Source organism: Oreochromis niloticus, linkage group LG10 (genome assembly GCF_001858045.2).
Source record: "Oreochromis niloticus isolate F11D_XX linkage group LG10, O_niloticus_UMD_NMBU, whole genome shotgun sequence".
In the NCBI taxonomy this organism is placed as follows: domain Eukaryota; kingdom Metazoa; phylum Chordata; class Actinopteri; order Cichliformes; family Cichlidae; genus Oreochromis; species Oreochromis niloticus.
The window spans coordinates 1,528,903-1,548,826 of NC_031975.2; the positions used below are offsets into that span (position 1 = coordinate 1,528,903).

General features: G+C 43.5%; 1 protein-coding gene across 1 annotated transcript in view; it reads left to right on the plus strand.

Moving 5' to 3' along the window:
• The window catches only part of med13a (mediator complex subunit 13a), a 66,849-nt gene that overhangs the window by 15,697 nt on the left and 31,228 nt on the right, over positions 1–19,924 (plus strand). Inside the window, 1 exon segment of the mRNA XM_005463013.4 lies at positions 3,193–3,361. Within this exon segment, the coding sequence (XP_005463070.2) occupies positions 3,193–3,361 (169 nt within the window).

The following is a 19,924-nucleotide window of genomic DNA, read 5'->3' on the forward strand; positions in this document are numbered from 1 at the left end:
TCGGCTTTCTTTTCTTGCTGACTTTTTGCCCTCTCGCCTGTAATACCTCTTTAGGATGGCCTAAAGACCAGGTGCTAAATCGCTGAAAGCATTCTTGGGTTAAGAGAAGGTCCTTTTGTCTGTTTATGTCCACATTTTCTAGAAAGTTAATGGCTTTATGTTGTTGTTGATATATTTTTAATCCACTGTTACCGTTAATTTTTAATGGGGAAATTGCTGTTTTCCTGCCCATTTCCTGCCTTTGCCCTGCTTTTCTGTGTTCCTGATCTTATCCCCGTAGATATGTGTACACCTGATGAATTAGTTTGTTTCTCTGAAAATCGTTGGGAACATAGCCCCTTTACTTGGCAGCTAGCCTGAGGTTGTTTTTCTTTTGCTGGAGTGTAATGATTTAAAGGCTAGCCGGAGCTGAAGTTGACTGGAGCTGAGGCATTTGTAGGTGGATTTGATAGTGTTGGGGATATTTTCCTTCTGAATTGGGCATCTTTTACATGGCAAGCAGATGTTTCATCCTTGCATCCGTGCTTTTCTGGAGTTTAGTAAGCTACAAGCTCTCAGCATCTTAAACCTGCCAAGATGGCATAGAGCCTGTCTCATCCAAAAAAGGAAACCAGTGTAATTTCCCATGTGAATAACCTTGCAATCATTTTAATTTAAAATGTCGTTACCTGAATTCGCATTAGAACAGCAAGCCAAGAGTTGGCTTAATAATTCAATAAAATTTTGATTAACTTGCTTCCTGGCTGACTCGTACCTCTCTGGCACACGGCGAGCTGACGTGAACGTAGGTAGGTCACGCCTGGTGTTTGTTTCGACTGCGCTCACGCAGAGACGGCACACTCGGGGAGATGTTTGCTGCAGACTTGACTGAAAGGAGCTTAAGTGCTATAAGATGTAAGCAGTCACTGTTAATGAGATTAGGTCGGCATTCAGGCCAATACTGAATGTGAATCACAAAGCAGCTCTGATATGGGCCTGATTGTACATTTCTGTAATGGGTGTCTTGTTTTATTTCAGTTAGACATACAGTCCTGTGCTTTTACGAGTAGTACAACATCAGGTGAACACTGTAGCTAGGACAATTCCTGTTTTAGGGCATTGTAGTTTCCCAGTACAGTGGGCGAAAATGATGTCTCACCATTGGACAACGAAGCTCTGATTCTGTTATCAAATTTCATTTGTAGCAGCTGTGTAAGGTCCTTCATAGAGAATAACAAGGGCAGCGCTTTTCAAATTCTTTTGCTGCCTCCAGGTCTCCACAAAGCTCTAATAGGTGTCTTTTGGTGAAAAAAACCCACACCTGACTTTTTGTAACCGAAACTGTGGCATTACACTGACATGTTGCTGTTGTATCGTAATCAGCCTGGCGCACAGGTAACAGTGATGCCATTATCTCAAGGAATTTCCCCCCTCGTCTGTTTTCATTCCTGAGACATCTCCTTAAAAAGCTTTCCACGATAAACCTTACACCCCATCAGCAGAGTGTTTACAGCTGCGCACGTGTATCGTGTGGAATCGGCGATTACTTTTCAGGAAGAGTCTGTGAGGAGGAGACTTATTGGCAGGTGAAAGCAGCGCAGGCATCATCTTATTATTATAGGTGGTTTGAAGTAATAATTCATGTCACTGACATGTGTAGTAAATTTGTCAGGTCTGAAAGCGAATGGTGCTCTGAGTAAAAGGTGGAAGGGAAAGAATCAGAGTGCATGAAAGGACGAGGAGTCGAGAGGAGGAGGGGGACTCAGGTGCCAAGTCATCATAAGGCTGATTCATTGTTTGCATGCAGGAGCGTTTCTGTCATGCAAAGGAATGTCACCAGCATTTTAATAACGGTAAGAAAGTAGATGGGTGTATAAATATACTGGACCGATAGAGTTCACGTGTGCAAGCTCCATTCTGAGCAATGCGATATTTAGTAAAGTCACTTTGCTGCATGCCTGTAACATTTAAGTTGCTTTTTACTCTTTGCCTGAGACTAACTTGGGTTCCTACCTGCCGCTGTTTATGGGTGCACTGAGCAAGTGAAAAGGGTACAAAAATACCAGCCTGCCTTGGTGTTGGTTAATACAGTGGACTCTTTCCAGCAGAAGTTGTTGAGTCTGGAGATCCCTGCTCACCAAGAAATGGCATTGGCATCACACAATCACATACAAACTGTTTTATTTAAGTGGGAACTGGTGGACATAATGGTCACAGACAGTGAATACAGCAAACATCTGCAAGTTTTTTTTTTTTTCAAAACGAGAAGAAGTGAAGTCTCGGTTTTTCCCCAGTGAACTGAAAACAAAACCGGAGTACTGTTGAACTGTGAATTTTCTGTGCTCTTCCACTCCTAAACCCGGGTACTAAACACAAAACATCTGAAACCTCCACCACCTGAAAGCAGGCAGCGGCAGCAGCAGCAGGTTTCCACTTAACCTCTCCCTCTCTCAGTGATCGCACTCTTGTTTGCATGGACACGGCCTGTTTGCCATCTTTCTGACTGTTTTGCATTCCAGGAAATGTTCAATTTCTGTAGCAGAAGTGTCTCTGCGTCCAGACTGTGACAATCATCACGTTACAAGACTGTAACCCGGTCTCCTCTAGTGGTTATCCATAAATATGAATTCACACCGCTGGACGCATGTGATTGGTTGCCACACGTCGCTTTATTTGACAGTTTGTGATGCTGCAGGGTGTTTCATAATGACATCGATGGACTGAAAGGGCTGTTTAGTCAGCATGAATTTTGTTGTGAAGCCATGGACGTCGACACGGTGTGCTCGTGTTCAGTTCGTCAGAAGTTTATACATATTCAGCAGTGATGTGTTATTAAAAAAAATAAACGCTTTCACAGCATTTATGTGTCACCCACTTTGAAGCCAAATGAGGTCATTCTGGGTGATGAAACGTTTTTAGTGTAAACCTCAGTGTTGGGTGTGATGTGACGATATGTTCAGTTATGACAGTTGGTGTTGCCATATGTAATTTTGTAAACACTGATAAATATCCTTATTAGTGACAGAGGCATCTGATCAAGTGTAAGGCTGCTTCTCCTCAGCACAGCAGCGACACGCTCCGTCCTCTGTGCTCTCCTGATTGACATGATTGATTGTTTGCCCTGCAGAGTTCTTACTGTTTTCTCTATAAAAATGGTACGAAAGCACTCAAATCTTCACCTTTCTGACAGCTCTTTTCTGTTTTCTTTACCAGCCGAGGACGATGGGCTTTGGGAGAATGGCCTTTCCTACGAGTGTCGCACTCTGCTATTCAAAGCCATCCACAACTTGTTGGAGCGCTGCCTCATGAATCGCAGCTTTGTTCGCATCGGCAAGTGGTTTGTCAAACCCTATGAGAAAGATGAGAAGCCCATCAACAAGAGGTAAGCTGGCACTTCTTGTTCTTGTCCTTATCCTCCTCTTTTTATTTTATAACATTGCCGTTTTGAGTGAGGCTGTGAGATGAGGATGTTAATGGGATGAGCCCTCACATTAGTGGTTCTGTTCCCACTGTTCTCTTGGCATGAATACATGCATTCGTGTGCAGGCTGTGGGTAGGAGCATGTATCGGATAGTATGGATTGTACCAGGGATTTCCTGTTGTTTTTGCTGCAGATCCTCTCAGTAAACATTGTGTTTGGGCTATCTTTCATGTTTGGCCCTTTTGCTGGAACCAGAGCAAACAAAGGATCTGGCTTCATATGTGTGTGTTGATGTTTTGAAGCCTGGACTGACCTCAGTCCTGATGGGGGTATTTTTGCATTGTATATGCATTAGTTATTCGGGGGAAGGGGGGTTACCCTTGTGCCAGCACCGTCTGTTTCCTTTCTCTCCTCTTACTCTGTGTTATTGTTTGTGTGTGTGTGTGTGTGTGTGTTGTGTGCAGCTGAGGTGTAATCCTCCACCTCGTCGCTATCTGCTGAGCTGGGTTTCTTGCCGTCTGTGTCAGAGTTCAATGATAACAGACACACGGCTAGTGAGGACAAAATGACCATAGCAGTTCTTCCCCACCAGCTACCTTCCTCACTTTGTCTTCACACTGAACACACAGCCACTGGCTGAAAGCCGCACTGGAGGTCTTTGTAGATAATGCTTTTAAAAATTGCAATTGTCATGTTAGGTGCTGCCTAAGACTAAACCATTTGGAGTTGGTGTGGTGCTTTTGGTCAGATTTTCCAGACAGCTGACCACGGGGCAGTCCAGCTACTTGATCTTGTGTAGGCACAGCCACGTTTGTTTGTGTTTGCGAGACATTTGCAGCGTCCAGGTTAGAAATTGTGTAAACTGTATCAGCTGCCAGCTTGTTGTTATCACTGCCTCACCGTCGCGTACGAATACGTATACTGTTTCACTCTCCTACATCTGTAGACAGTGACTCTCATCTCTCAGAACAAGTGTGGTAGCTTCATTTAAACACTGTTATAATAATAGACAAAATGGTACTGAAGATCAAGTAGCTTCTCTCTTGAGCTGTACACATGCCCTGTTTTTAGCTCTATCGCCTCTTTACCCAGTACGCTGATCGCAGAGGGCCCCAGTCAAGGGGAAAAAAAAAACACAATGGTCTTTTCCTCTGCTCTGGAATTCACAGGCCACCCTCTGTCTGTGCGTCTGGCTTTGCCTCCCTCTCTCCTCACTCTCTTTCTCTCCCCTTCCCTCCATCCCCCTCTGCTGTCACGGAGCAGACTGGGCAGGTTATAAATAGTGGTGCAACTACCCTGAATCTCAGTTGTCGTCAAAGATTTTCTTTTCCTCCTCTCCTTTGGTGTGATCTGCAGTTCCCCAGCCGTCCTGGGATTTCAAAAAACAGCGCCACAAAAGGGTGACAGAAAAGTAACCAGGCTAGTGTCACTGCCGTGTCCCGAACCGCCTTTAATGTAATGCTGTACTGTTCATAAATGGCACTAGTAATGTTGAATACAGAGCAGAGTCTGTCTTATCCTTCTTTGCCTCGTCTCCATGGCAATATTGAAGCTTGCCCTATCAGTACTGTGATAGAGAACGGAGTGTTTACCCCTCGGGAGACCTAATCGTGGTGTGTAGCATGACTCGTTATGACTTGTTATGTCAGTGCGCATATCCAACATCCTTGTCGATGACTGGTTGATTCCACTGGGAGTGAGTGGAGTCGGAGGGAATTCCCACTCTCATTGTCTTGTGAAAAGTCTACTTAACTGTACATTGTTTTACCCCTGGATGCCCCCCACCCCAACTATTGTAACACCATGTAGTTGGATTACTTGACACAGTCAGTGTTTGCCAACATAAGCACCTTGCTCTCCTTTCAGTGATGAGTAGGTACATTTAATTTAGTGTGACTTTTTCCTTCTAAAACACTAATCGACTTCAGAAAGCAAAAGCTAAAATATGAGAATCAGGACATGGTAAGAAAACTGCAGGTGTGCATAGTCTTTGTAGCTGATTACTATAATCAGAGACGCTGTGTCCAGGAGATGCTCATTGGATGCATTGTCTTATCTTTCATTTGGAGAGATTAATTAGGAGAACAGTAGTTTTAAAGACCTCCTCATTGAAGAGGTGTAACATAAAGTCAAAAAGTAGATTTGAAGTTTCTAGACTGAGTCCAGGACATCAGTGTCCTGCAGTTATAGCGCCAGGTTTGTTCTTACTGTATCAGTCATAAAAACCTTCACATTGGCCTGCTTGTGTCGTCCTAGCATGCTGGCACCCCAGTTTAGTGAGTGACTCTGTGATCAACGTGTACTTGGGTAGACTGAGCTCTTCTTGAATGGCCGTTAGTCTTTTTTTAAAAAGAAAAATCATCCCCAGGTTGATTATGGGGGCTGTCCTATCCTGTTTCCCCCCTCATCACAATTCAAACTGACTTTTGTAAGATTGGAAGGTGAGAATTTGAATTCCATCACAACATGACAAAACCAAGTGTTTAGACTATTATTACATATATCATTATTATATTACCTCAGTCAATGAGGTTATATAATCATCTTGCATTAGGCACCTCGCTCGCTTATGTCTTTCCTGATCTGTCACCTATGCAGAAGCATGCACTCTAAAGAGCACATTTGTATATTCATTATTCAAGGAATAATGAATATAAAAACTGACTTAAACAGTCATGAAATAAAAAAAGAAATCATTGAGAATATATTGTAAACTCTCACTGTGTGCATTTCTCAGAATTGTAACATTTACTCGCAGCTGTTTTCAGATGTGATCAACAAGTTACCAAATGTGTAGAAAACGACCGATAATTGACTGCAGTTGAATCCTCGCTTAAACCCAAACAGGCTTGATTGATTTTGCCCCTTCATGAGTGCTGATGCGTTATTCCAGCAGTATGTTGTTCTGCAGAATATGCAAGTGTCTGCTGCAGAGAGCCCAGTCTTGTATAGCTGGACCACACAGCAGTGGTAGTTGCAAAGGTTTACATATACTATTGCTGGATGTTCACTTGTTAAATTCTCACTGCTTTTTGATTGCTTTGTTGTTTCCTGGCTGGCACTGAGCCACGGTGTATTTACACACTGTATTAATCTGTGTTCAACAGGTCCAAAGTATTTCCATGGAATTGTTGTCATGTTGCCTCTTTTCAGTATTTTTTCCCAGTTTTGGAGGAAAATGCATGTGTGTGCTTTGTATCACTTTTGTGCCTCTCATTAGTTTTCTTTCTTTGTTTTATGCACCTGTAATTCAAACGATGCTTTATAGCAGGAAATGGTTGTTTACTTTGATGTTAAATCCATAAGATGCAGACCGACTGGTTGTTTATTGCTGTTGTATGATAGACTGGTAGATCAGTTGTGTGTAGGCTCTTTGAGAAGTTGTGCTCATCTGGGGAAATATGAAATTGTGATAGGCATATTATTTTCTGTAGATACATAGGACGATAAGTATAAGTCACAGCGGATATTTAATGCAATACACAGTGTAGTGTAGTGTACATGAATGTACTGCTGGGGCATACTTTTGAATTAGTCAGCAGTCCAAACTTCCAACATCATTGGAAAAAGATGTTCAAAAGCTGGAACTAATAAATACTGAAACATCTTGCTGGGTGTGTAGCTAAAAATCAGATCTGCAGATGGGAAACGCCGGTCATCCCTCTGATCAGCAGGCGGCTCCTGTGCAGCATCCAAAGTCTCCAGTTGGTGGAGGCTGGGGCCAGCTGACACTGTTCATAACCTCAACCCCAGACCTCAGCACGCCCGTGTTGAAAAGCTTACATCATCCCTGCCCCTCCTCCTCTTCTTCGCTTCTCATTATAGCATGCTGTATGTGGCAAACAGTTTTTCTCAATCTAAAAATAATAATAATTAAAATAAAAAAAAAAAGCAAAAAGTTGCTCCTCTAGTTATCTTTTATTAGGTGCCAGACTTGTTTCCATTTGATAAAAAACTGTTGCACGCATATCAGTTAAATCCCTTTTGTTTAAAACGTGAGCTCACTGCAGCAGCATGAGTCGATCCAGCTGACAGTAATTCTCTTTGTTTGGTGAAAAGGCGGCTCCAAGTTGTGTAGCTTCTGTGAACCTTCTACTGCGAGGTACACTGGCTCCAAGAAAGACAGAGAGAGGGAGGGAGGGAGGCGGGGAGTGAAGGAACAAGCAAGGGAGAGCTCCTCTTGGTTGTCATGGCAGCAGGGAAATGCACCCTGGGATCGAGTGTTTCCAAGGTGAAGTGGGATGCTCGTGCTCCATTGGTCAGCTTAAGGCAGACTAACTCGTCGACTTGCTCCTAATTGGCTGTGCCACTGAAATTCAGAGCAACATTAAATCCAGCCTGCTTTGAGGTTTCAATTTGATCAGGACAAAAGGGATATTATTTCTTTATCTGCATGGCATGTGCCGCGTACTTGAAGCGGCATTTACAACATCGACAATGTACTCCAGCTGCGCTGCAATCAGAGAGTTAGATTACCACTCCACTGTATTTAAATATGTGTGTATTTTTGTTGTGCATGCAGTTGTTGTTGTTGTTGTTGTTGTTATTGTTGAAAGCATCGTTAACAAATCAAGCTGTTATGAAATGAGGCCAGTCTGCAGCAGCTCATATTACAAGAGACACACACACACACACACACACACACACACACACACACACACACACACACACAATAACAAACATGTCTCCCACACATGCAACTCTCTGCACTTTTCTGCATGACTGTGGCTTATGTGGATGAGCACATTCTTCCGCTATTGTTTTGGCCCGATGTTGGAAGGTGAATGCGCGAGTCCTGGTTCGCTGTGGCAGGCGGAAGCAGAGAGCAGCACTCTGTTAAGTAGGACAGTGCAGGATAAAGGGCCACTGCCTCCAGTCTGGGGCTAAAGTGCTAAATTTATCCCCTCCCTGCTCCCAGCACAACACAAACACACAGGGAGACAGGCACACAAACATGTTCATCAACAATCAGTATGTGAGCCAGTCCACATCGAGGGCAGTCTCGGTGTTGGCACACAGTGTTTTCATTGAAGTGACTGGACATAGGACCCGCAGTCAGCGAGGAAAAAACATGTAGTGCAGTCGCACAGATATAGACATGCAGGATAATTCAGCACCTATGCTCAGTACCCTGCCCCCAGCACTCGACTGCCTACCCCCTGATCTTGCCCACACTTCATCAGTCTCTCTCTGCAGCAACAGGAACTCCAGGGAGACTGGGCTGAGGGACCATGTGACCCAGTGCTCTGGATATATCATGTTGCTGGAGTGATCCTGTCCAGATGATAAATATGGCTCTTAAAGGAAAATACCAATAGCTTTCATTGGTATGGTTTGTTTGCTTAATTGCTGCCCAGTGATACAATATTAATGATCCATTTCCCTTGGCGTTACATTAGTGTTACATTTTTAAAGCCCTTGCACCCCTCATCTTAGTAAGACTCTATAATCTGTAGCTGTCACCTAAGCTTAACTATATACCAACATCAAACCTGTCAGCTGTGATGCAGAACTTGTTACCTCGTTACTGTAAATTGGTTAAAATTTTGAATATCGGAGCAGTTTCAACTGTTTAGTGCCAGCCAGAATTGATCTCATTTCTGAAGTTTGCAGTCATCAGTCTCTGTTTGTACTGTACCACTGAGGAAACACATTTTAGAAGTCAGCAGTGGAATTTAAGTGCAGCAGCATGAACAGAGTTCCTTGGTCATAGTGAACGATGCTAGGTTTCCCCCCACTGCCTCTAAGTCACCCTCTTCTTCTCACCCTCTCATTTCCTCAGCAGCCCATGTGACCGGGGGCTATGGTGCAGTACAGGGCCAAGCAAAGGTCTCAAAGAAGTCGTCATAGTTAATCCGTCAGGCGTCACTTCCTCTCATCTGCTCTGCTCTTTTCTAAGTAACTGTGATTTGTGTGCTACTGTCTTTAATCCAAACGTTCTGGCAGATGGTCACATTTAAAGATAATATCTTATGGTTGGGGGCATTTCACCTCATCACTGCAGACTCCTGTGCGGCTTCGTCACAGCCTGACCTAGCCCTAAAATGTCCAGAAAAGATGGAGGCAGATTTATGGATTGCCAGATGTGTAATCCCTTCCATAGATTACATTGCCAATTACACACACATGTTGTCAAAATAATGACAAACCAGATGTTTGGATTTAGGTAAATGCCATCTTATCTGGGCTATTATGATTTAAAGTGACTTTGAAAAACAAAAGTAATCTGCAGCAGTACTCGCCAAGCACGCTGCTCCAAGCATCACAGAGTTGCCACAGCTCTTCTGTGGATTTATTTTACCCCCAGTATCTTTTTATTTCTTTATGTAATCCCGAGCTGACTCCGTGATTTTGAAACCGGGGCTCTTTCAGGGCCATAGCGTCTGTTGCAAGAGTCCTTGTTCTTCCTTTTGCTTGAAGGTTTTAATTAATGGCTAAAACCTTTTCACCACATGTGCAGCTTGAGCCTGTAGTAAAGACTTAGGCCTCATACTTTCAGGCTTCTGATATTTATTCTGATAACACGCTAATTAAATTGTTCTGTTAATGAAAGAGATTATGCCTTTCTGTTAACCTTTCTTTGTTTTATAAAACCTGCAAATTTGGTCATGGCATTCATTTACATTTGCGTATCGTGTCTTATAGATGGTAAAAGTATTACAAGTGTTACATAGTTTTCCAAAAGCATATCAGCTTATTAGAAAGAAAAGGGACAAAGCGGGCCTTGTCATTGTGGGTTCACTGCAGAAGCCCAGCTTTAATCCGGGATAAGGCTGACTAATTGCCCATAGCTCTGAGTAATGAATCTTTATTGTTACAACTGCACAACTCGCTTACTTGTGTCATAATGATCTAATAACCCAGCACACTTTTAAACAGGCTTAAAATTATTTTATCATTGCATTCTAGCATAGTAAATGTCCCCGACAGGTATGCACTGTTTCTTCCTTTTGTCTCCTTTCGTTTATGAGTGTAACATGCTTTGAAGAGACTGAATATTTTGACAGATTCGTATCACACTGCAGTGACACGAGCTCCTCTTTGACATGAAAGAACATGTGCACCGTCACAGTTGTGATACAGTTGCAAAGTGATGATGTAAATGTGGTAATGTGCGTAATGTCTGGCTCACATTGAGAAAATGGCTTTTAGCTGATGGTAGGTGTAAGAGAAGGACCCGTGTGCGTGCGTGCGTGCGTGCGTGCGTGCGTGCGTGCGTGCTAGTTACATGCTAAATAGAGAGGGAGCTAGAACCCGACTTGCTGTCAGGGTTATGTCAGTATTATCTTTAGTCAGCTCCGGCAGTATCCATGTGCGGTTGTGATACACTTGCAGAGGATCGGATTTCTCCTCTTTTTATGGGCTTGTCGTTCTATCTCTATCCATTTTTCCTTCCCTCCCAAGTTTAATCTGACACGTATAAAGAGACTCAGCCCCCCTCTCCATTCGTGGCAGAGGGAAATCAATTCAGCGTAATAGAGCTCTGCATGTGTGAAAGTGCTGGCCTTAAGATTTTTAGTTTAGTGTTTTCCCCAGCTCTGAGTCTCCTGTGTACACCAGCTAGAGCTGGTGTGTGTCTCTGGGACTCGTGTTTTTGTGTTTATGTTACTTGGCAGTAGACAGCGGTGTTGTTTTTTCCCAGTGGTCAGGTGGCTAGACAGTAGGGAAGATTATATCACCCTGGAAATGTGTCCTCAAATTCACTGCTGTTTACCGCTTTAATTCTGTTTCTTCTTGGCCGTGCCCTGCTGAGCAAAATGACACAAATGAAAATCTTCTGTTTCATTTCTCAAGCCAAAGGCAACCATGGCATTGTACATTAAAGTCAGATTTGCACCACCTTTCTGTGTATTTCCTAGTAACAGGCATGCAAACTAAACAGTAACACTGTTAAGGAAAACAGACTCTTTTGTTCTTTGTGAGAGAAAAGCCTTTCATAACTAACCACACTTTCTTAGCATGAACATGGATAAACAGTTGTGACTGAGCAGTGACATAAAAGACACTTGCCATGTGTGATTGCTGTGAGCTCCAGTTCCAGAATCATTGTTTATTAATGTTGTGCCAGAATCTGTGCCTATGCCAGCATGTCTTGTCACTGCAGCAGCACATGACCAGTCAAAACATGTTTACATGCCCCAGATTGTAATAACAAGCTGCTACAATGGCAGATATCCATGTATTGGACAGCCCAGAGGTGACTGATGTTTACAGTAAAGCAAAATGACCAGAAGTGAAAGGGCCTTTGTTTTCCCCTGAGGAAGGTGCACTGGTTGTTGTGCTGAGGAAGTGTACAGCAGCTAAACGGAAGCCCACTTCTTAGAGCGGAGCAGCCGGACAAGCTCAACAAACATCTGTGGAATGTCACAGCTCTACTGTAACCTTCCTTTTTCTCTCTTCTGTCTTTTCACAACTTCCTCCCCCCAAACTCTTCTTGTCACTTCATGCTCCGTGGCTTACAATCGACTTATGATTCTGCACAGGTCAAGTTTCATATTACCTTTCTAACTCTGTGCGTCGGTGTGTCATTCCTGTGCTCAAACAATACAACAGTTTTCAGAAGACTTTTTGGCATTCTCTGCACTTTGTTTTACACTTTCTCAATTAAAATGGGATTAATAACAATAATAAAATGCTTTATTATATGGTTTTATCCAACAAAAGGATGACTTATAAACAGAAACAAATGTGAAAAGCAAGAAAGAAGGTTATAACAGTGTCGTGTGATGCAAAAAAAGGGGGGAGTTCACATGAACTTAATGTAGCTCAGGCAGTGAATGGTTTCATTGATTTCTGGGAACCTTGGATAAAGATGATGGTAGATGGTAAATGGACTGGTTCTTATATAGCGCTTTTCTACTCTTCTGAGCACTCAAAGCGCTTTACACAACTTGTGCATTCACCCATTCGCACAAGCACATTTGTCTAAGTGCTTCTTTTAGCTAACATTCACACACATTCATACTCCGATGGATGCATCGGAGAGCAATTTGGGGTTAGTATCTTGCCCAAGGATATTTGGCATGCAGACTACGGGAAGCCAGGAATCGAACCACCAACCTTCCGATCAGTAGGTGACCTGCTCTACCACCTGAGCTACAGCCACCTAGGGCTGTGCGATATGACCAAAATCTCATATCCCGATATTAAGACATCTATCGTCCGATAACGATATAAATCACAAAAATGTAACATTTTCTGTAAATTCTGTGAATCTCGGGCAGCTCGACTTGCGTGAAGTGTTTCCAGCTGGGCGTCGCGTACCTGGAGTCGAGTGTTTTAACTGATGCATGAAACGATACATTTTTAGACATAGGTTGTAACGGCCGCCGTTTTCTTTGAGTATTTATTACACAGCGTGCTGCGGGGAAAAGCCTGTTCCAACGTTTGAGTCTAAGGTTTATTTTTTAGCACCTGACGGCTCTTTTTTGCTTCTCATCCATAAATACTCTGCATCTTTCACGTGATTCAGTTTATTTTGAAAAGTCTCAACAGGATCTTGAGCTTTATTGTGAAAGGTTTATGTGGAAAGTAAACAAGCGGACACGAGGTGGTTTTACCGTCGTTGTTGCTAACGACAACGCATAAAAACAAGCGCTTGTCCGTCTGTAGTGTGGTTATATTAAATATAAGAGAAAGAGAGAACTTTAGGAAATTAATATAGCCACTACAGTGACCGTCAAAATAATGAAAAAATATTGCCGTAAACAGTTTATTTTGCGACACCACGAAACAAACGATAGCGTAAAATGAAACGATAGACGTTTTTATATCGTCATCCGATATATATCGTTATATCGAACAACCCTACAGCCACCCCTGATGGCTGTAGCTCAGGTGATGGCAGTGACAAAGCTAAACAGGTGTACTAGGACTCTGGTAAATGGTAAATGGACTGGTTCTTCATTCACCCAATCACACCCATTGACACAAGCACGTTTTCTAGGTTGTTAAGTGCTTAGTATCTAACATTCATACACATTCACACGCCGATGGATGCATCGGAGAGGGTATTTGGCATGGAGACTGGAGGAGCCTGGCATCGAACCTCCAACCTTCCGGTTAGTAGCTGACCTGAGCTGCAGCCACCCCCAACCTCTGGGTGTTGAGCAAATAGAAAAGTGGCAAAAGATAAAGCTAATTGTGTTGTATGTGAGACTGCACACTAAGGCACAGAGATCGAGCTGGAAAGGATGTGCAGCAGGTTGGGGTGATTAAGGATGTACTAACGAGGGAAGGGAATGTGCTCAGATGGTGGAGGGAGCTTTTTGAGGAGGTGATGAATGTAGAAAATGAAAGCTGAGGGTCTATGGAGCACAGTGAATCAGGAAGTGCAGATAATTGGTAAGGAGAAGGGAGGGTAGCTGGGAAGAGGAGAAAGGTAGCTGACCCAGATGAAAGTATGAGAGAGATGCATAGTTTTGCCAATTTTCAAGAGCAAGGTTGATGTGCAGAGCTGTAGTAAATACAGGGGATTAAGCTATTGAGCCACACCAGGAAATTATGCTGAGACGAGAGGTGATGATCATTGAGCAGCAGTATGGCTTCATGCTGAGAAAGAGCACTATGGATGTGATGTTTGCTTTGAGAGGTCAGAAGGAGCTTCACTCTGTTTGGATCTAGCGAAATGATGTGGTACAGTGCCAAGAGAACAACTGTGGGACTGCCTGAGCAAGTGAGACGTGGTAGAGACGTATGTCAGGCTGGTGCAGAATATGTACAAGGACAGTGGTGAGGTGTGTGGTAGGAGTGACAGATGGGTTCAAGGTGGAGGTGGGATTCCACCAGGGATCAGCTCTGAGCCCCTTCTTGTTTGCACTTGTAGTGATGGACAGGCTGACAGATGAGGTCAGGCAGGAGTCTGTAGACAACACTGTGATGTGCAGTGAGCATAGGGAGCACTCACTACTGGAGAGGTGGAGGTATGCTCTCCAGAGAAGGAGCAAGACAAAAAGTGTCTGAATGAGAAGACGGGCATAACAGTGAAGGTTGATAAGTTTAATTACCTGGGGTCAACCATCCGAAGCAACAGGCAGTGGACACGAGAGGGGAAGAATAGGGTGGAGGTTGGGTGGAGTCAGGGGTGACAACAAGACGGTAGTGAGACCTGCTTTGGAGACTGTGGCACTAACAAGAAAACCAGAGGCTGGATGAGGTGGCAGAATTGAAAATGCTTTCTGGCTGTGTGTGTTGATACACGTGAAGTGAAAAAGGTGACGGAGGAATACAAGAAACTTGCAGTTGTACAGATGACTTGTTTGTTAGTGAGACGGTCATTATCATATCATCTGTTTGTGTGCTACTTATCAAACTATCCCCGCTGAAGGTGCTCTCTGTGCTCCCTTCTGTGCTCCGGTCCACCTGTGCCGCCGCACAGGTCGCTGGTCTTCAGCACCTCATTTTCATGCCATGCCAGCTGAAGGCAAATGTGCCCACCTGCCGCCTTTTGTATGTAGCCACGCTTCAAACCCTCACCGGATTGTCTTATTGTTTCGTTACCAAGCTGAGGGCCATTTGCATTTGAGAGGTGAAGCAGGCCGTGCCTCTGTGGACAATCAGAATGGCATGTGAGCAAGCGTCCGCTGTGTGTGACAGTGAAGACAGTAAAAGGAACCGAGCAGATCAGAGAGCAGCCTAAGCCATTTGCCAGTTAATAGATGAAGAGCAGAAGAGAGGGAAGTGGGAGGAAAGGTGGAGACGGATAGAAAAGATGATTAAAAGATCTCGAGGTTGCTTTTTCAGGCTACGTCAGCCTGTTCTCTTTTATAGTCGTTCTAAACATGACAGACACGGAGAGAGGCACATAAAAATGTGAAGCAAGATCCCACAAATCTAGTTAATGAACATAATACTCTGACAAGCATCACGCTGTTTTAAAGGCTGTTTAACTCAGCACTTTAGATGCACTGCAACCTGTTTCATCACATCATTCTTGAAATGATGGCTTGAATTCCTTTAATAATTTGACAGACCAGAGGAGATATACTTAGTTCTTTCTGCGTCCATTAGCTCGAGCTTTGTCTGCTGTTGACAGCTGGTGGTTTAATTGCAGGCATGCAGTCTTTTGTGGTGCTCAACCCTGGCCTTGACTTTTGGCCTCTTTTTCCTCTCCAAGTGCAAGCAGTGTCTCGCTGCAGGGGAGATGACATTCTGAAATCCCCGAGAAGCTGAGTCTTGAGGCAGGTTCAGCACAAAGTAACAGACACAATGCGTGCCCCAAGGGATCCCTCGGGGAATTCCTGGTGATCCTTAGGCAAAGTATAAAGCTTCTAAATGAAGTCATAATTTCATTTGGAATCAAGTTGGAATGGGACTCCTGCAGGGATGTCAGTGTTGCTTTTAAAGGAGTGTTGTTTGCACATGATTTTTTACATTTTTGTGATTTTGTGTATTCTGTACAGACTTGAGAGCATTCAGTTTCAGCATGAAGGTCAGTAATGATTAGAGATGGGGGTGAATTGATAGAGCATTGTATCAATGCAAATACTCTGAATACTATAAACAAGAGAGTTCATCTCACGCACGAGAATCCTGGGATAAGGTCAGCGGAGCAAACTTGCATAAAATTGGTTCAACTGAGAAGCATCCAACCCTGGACACACTTAGGTCAACAAAGTTGCCTCCTAATTCAAAGCAAGCACAGCAACCTCCTTGCATGTCTGGCAGGTTGGTTGCGCATTGACACGAACTTCTGATCGAAAGGCGATAGGAAGCAACCTTTGTGCAAACAGTTGCAGTCTGACTTGGACCGAGTGCGATCACTCTGAGAGTTTGTCAAAGTTGTGCAAATAATTGCTACCTAATATATAAATGCAGACAGATTGCCAACATGTTGCTGTCAGTCTGAATGCATCTTTGTCACATGTTGTGTGGGCCCGTCATCAACTTGCTGCCACTTGGTTAGTTTCCTACCGAACAGGAAGGTTGCTGTGCCAAACAATAATTAAATGCAACAGATGAGACTTTCAGTGATTTATCCCAGTTTATTGCGGTGTTATCAGAAACAGATTGCATGTAATTGCAAACTTGACCACATTTAATTTCAGACTGATAGCAGACTGATGTCTTATAGCAGCGTTTATGGCAGGTTTTAGTGACACTGTCATTTTGCAGCCAAAAAAACAACATAATTTCCTGTTTTTAAAAAAGCAATGCAAAATGCCATAATATAATATATCTTATTGTGATGATATCATACCATGGGGTGTCTGCTCTGGTGATTCCCGCCTATAGTAGCCTTGTACCAAACTCATTTACTCAGAAGTCCCAGTACTTTCACTCGACCTGCTCGACTCATCTTAGCTAGCGGACCAACCCGCCATTCTTACCAGCTGCTGTTGGCCGCTGTATGTGTCTGCACGCACACACAGTGTGTAAGACACAGTTTTACATCCACCAGCTTGCTGTGGGTGTTTGGAGAAGGATTAAATTTGGATCAATGCTGTGTGTTTGCGAATGTCACACGTGGGGACAGGATGGTGAACACTAGTGCAGAGAGACATGATAGTTTGTGCTACATTTAGTCACAGTGCAAGTTTTACCAAATCCCACTCCTCGTCTGTGTGTGTGTGTGTGTGTGTGTGTGTGTGTGCGAGTGAATGAGGCAGCAGTGAGGAAATGTATCTCATGCTGTTGATGTTGCGGTGCTTTTTAGGCCAAGCGCTGATCAAGCACCTGTTGACATTTAAAAGCATCTCTGTGCAAATTGCTGTGCAACTTTTAAAAATCACATCAATCATTTGGCCGGCCTACAGGATTATCTTGGTTATCTGTTCACATGAATCACTGAAGTTACAGAAGCCAACAAAAAAAATCTATTTTAAGCTGCAATTACATATTTAAACAGTTTTAAAACAAGACGACAGAAGGATAACGTGACATTTGGGTGTTTAAAGTGAGATTCTCACACTGGGAAGTAATATGATAATTTAGTATGACTGTTTAAATGTCAGCAGCTGGCATATCTCGTAATCTTTTTAACCTGTCAGCTGACACTGACACACCAATCTGTATAATCACATTTGTAAAGAAATTGATTTCTCTGTGTGTGTGTGTGTGTGTGTGTGTGTGTGTGTGTGTGAGAGAGAGAGAGAGAGAGAGTGTGTATTTGGTTGTACTTCTGCCTGCTGAGCCACAGATGGCAGCCCTTTACCTCAAGCTTACAAGTGCCCCACAAACACAGATGTGTGTGAATGTGTGGTGTCAGGTTTTCTTTGCATGTGAGAAGAGAATGGCGTGCTGTATTTCTGTCGACGTCTGCAGAATGTGCCGGCACATTTTTATCTCTCACTCCCTCCCTCCCTCGTTTTTCTCTCTCCTTGTCACTCTCGAAGCTGTTCACCTCTTTCCTTCCATCTACATAAATACACTACTATATTAGTAAGTTGGCCTTGTTGGTCAGCAACAAAGACACTGCATTCAGTGTGCGACAAGAGCAGTCTATCCGATTCTTAGAAAGCCAAGAATAGATCCTGAGGGGGGGGAAGACACCACTACCCCTGCGAGCCTGTACTAGTCAAAATTTGCCGCCACCTTAACAATTTGGCTCCACGCCGTGAAAGCGGGAGGGGCTTGTGTGTTCCCATTCCACTCCTATCTTTTGTTTTGCCACTCGCCTTTCTCACACATGCTGCTGGTGGTTTGGCGACGCGTCTTGGCTCCGTAACTGGAGGGTGTTTTTCACAGCACACACACCCCGTAAGATACGCACTGCAGTCAAAGAATCCTGTCGTATATTGCTGCCTGGTTACCTGAGCTGCTGCGACACACCTCCCAGACAAAGGTGTCTTTGCTCTCTCCTAGCATGTGGCCTAATTGCCCAGATGTCTCCTTGCATCAGTTAGTTAAGAAATGTCTCCTTGCAAACTTAATGGCAATAAATGTGATTTGTTATTATTTATATGTAGGTACAGACAAGATCTGTGGTGGTTCTTTAGCTTTAGTCTTTCAGATTTTACTGTAAAATAATTGTAAAACACATGTACGTGAATCAACAGTGCACGAGAACCACGTTTAGATACGATTAGAAAAATGTTCAAAGACTTTGGAGCTGCAAAGCTGTCATTTTGTGATTGCACAAAGGGCGTTGGTTCAGGGTATTCCATTGCAAATAAATGCGACAGGTACAGGACAGCTGCACTATGATGTGTGACTGTTGCACATGTGACTTTGTTTCATTTTTAAAGTGTTTGGGGGTTAAAAAAAAAAGGGGGGGGGGGTACCCAGAATCGACACTGAGAGGAAGTGTCAAAAGTCATATTTCCTGGATTACAGTTGCTTATTGATTTAATGATATGATCTCTCATGTTTGTCGTTGTAACCACAGGAGTGATCACTTGCGGTTGGCTTGAAACAATTTGTCTTCTTGCTTTTTTTTTTTTTTTTTTTTTTTTTTTTTTTTTTTTTGCTTTAAAAAAAAAAAAAATCACTCAGTAATTGAGTTGCATATGCAGGGGAGATCTGCAGTGTAGAAACGTGGCTGAAAAGACAGGCTGAGGTCACAGATTGCATTAGCGGACAAGAAAGAAATTGGACTTTGATTAACTTTATTCTAGCCAAACCTGATCCATCAGACGTGCCAAGTTCGGCCCAGGCACTGACCTTTGGGATTACGACATCTTATTACAAACAATTATGTGTGGCTCATTAAAGACAAAGAAGGAATCGTGCTCTAAAAACCTCATAACAATGGAGAATGCCCACTTGATGTGTGGAATTTGATTGCCATCTGCAATAGTGTTCACTTGCTCAGGCTGCTCAGACCTTAGGAGAACTTTATCAAGGCAATTTGTTTTTCTTTCACAAGACTGTGGAAGGTCTTTTTTTCCCCCCATGTCGATCTGCCTCGCTCTGCTCCTCTGCTCCTTTTCTTTAATCCTCTGCAGAGTAGGTGTGTCAGAGTGCCGGAGAGACGGGTAGAGAAGACTGATATTTGCTTAACCAAATCCTCAGAGGAGGCAATCCTCTCTGATCCACTTCCAAATTCACGTCGTCCTTACCCATTTGGTCATTTGCCGCACATGCTGCCTCTTGTGCTAACTGCGTGCGTGTGTGTACACATGTACACGTCAGAGAGAGGAAAGCCTGCCGACAGTGTTGCGCATTTCCCCCCCGCTCCCTTCACCCTCAGTCTGCCCCGTCCTTGCTTTCCTTCTTTAAGTTGTTTGTTGTTGCCACTGAGGTCAGACTGGCACAGGCAGGCTTTTGTTGTGAGCACAAGAGCGTGTGTGTGTGTGTGTGTGTGTGTGTGTGTGTGTGTGTGTGTGTGTGTGTAAGAGAGAGAAGGTACTATTTTGCAGTTAAGCATTTTGGCCACAATGCCAGAAGTAGTTGTGGCTCGCGTTTTTGTTTTACTCTAGACGAGATGTACAGAAGCACACTTGAACTCCAAACCACCTGTAAGCATCGCTGTGCAGACTGACTTGCATCCCGGTCTCTGCACATGCTATTGAAGTCTTTAAATACCCACTCGTGTGTCATCGATTGAAAGGATTAGGATTGAACTCTGGAAACCTTTCTTTATCA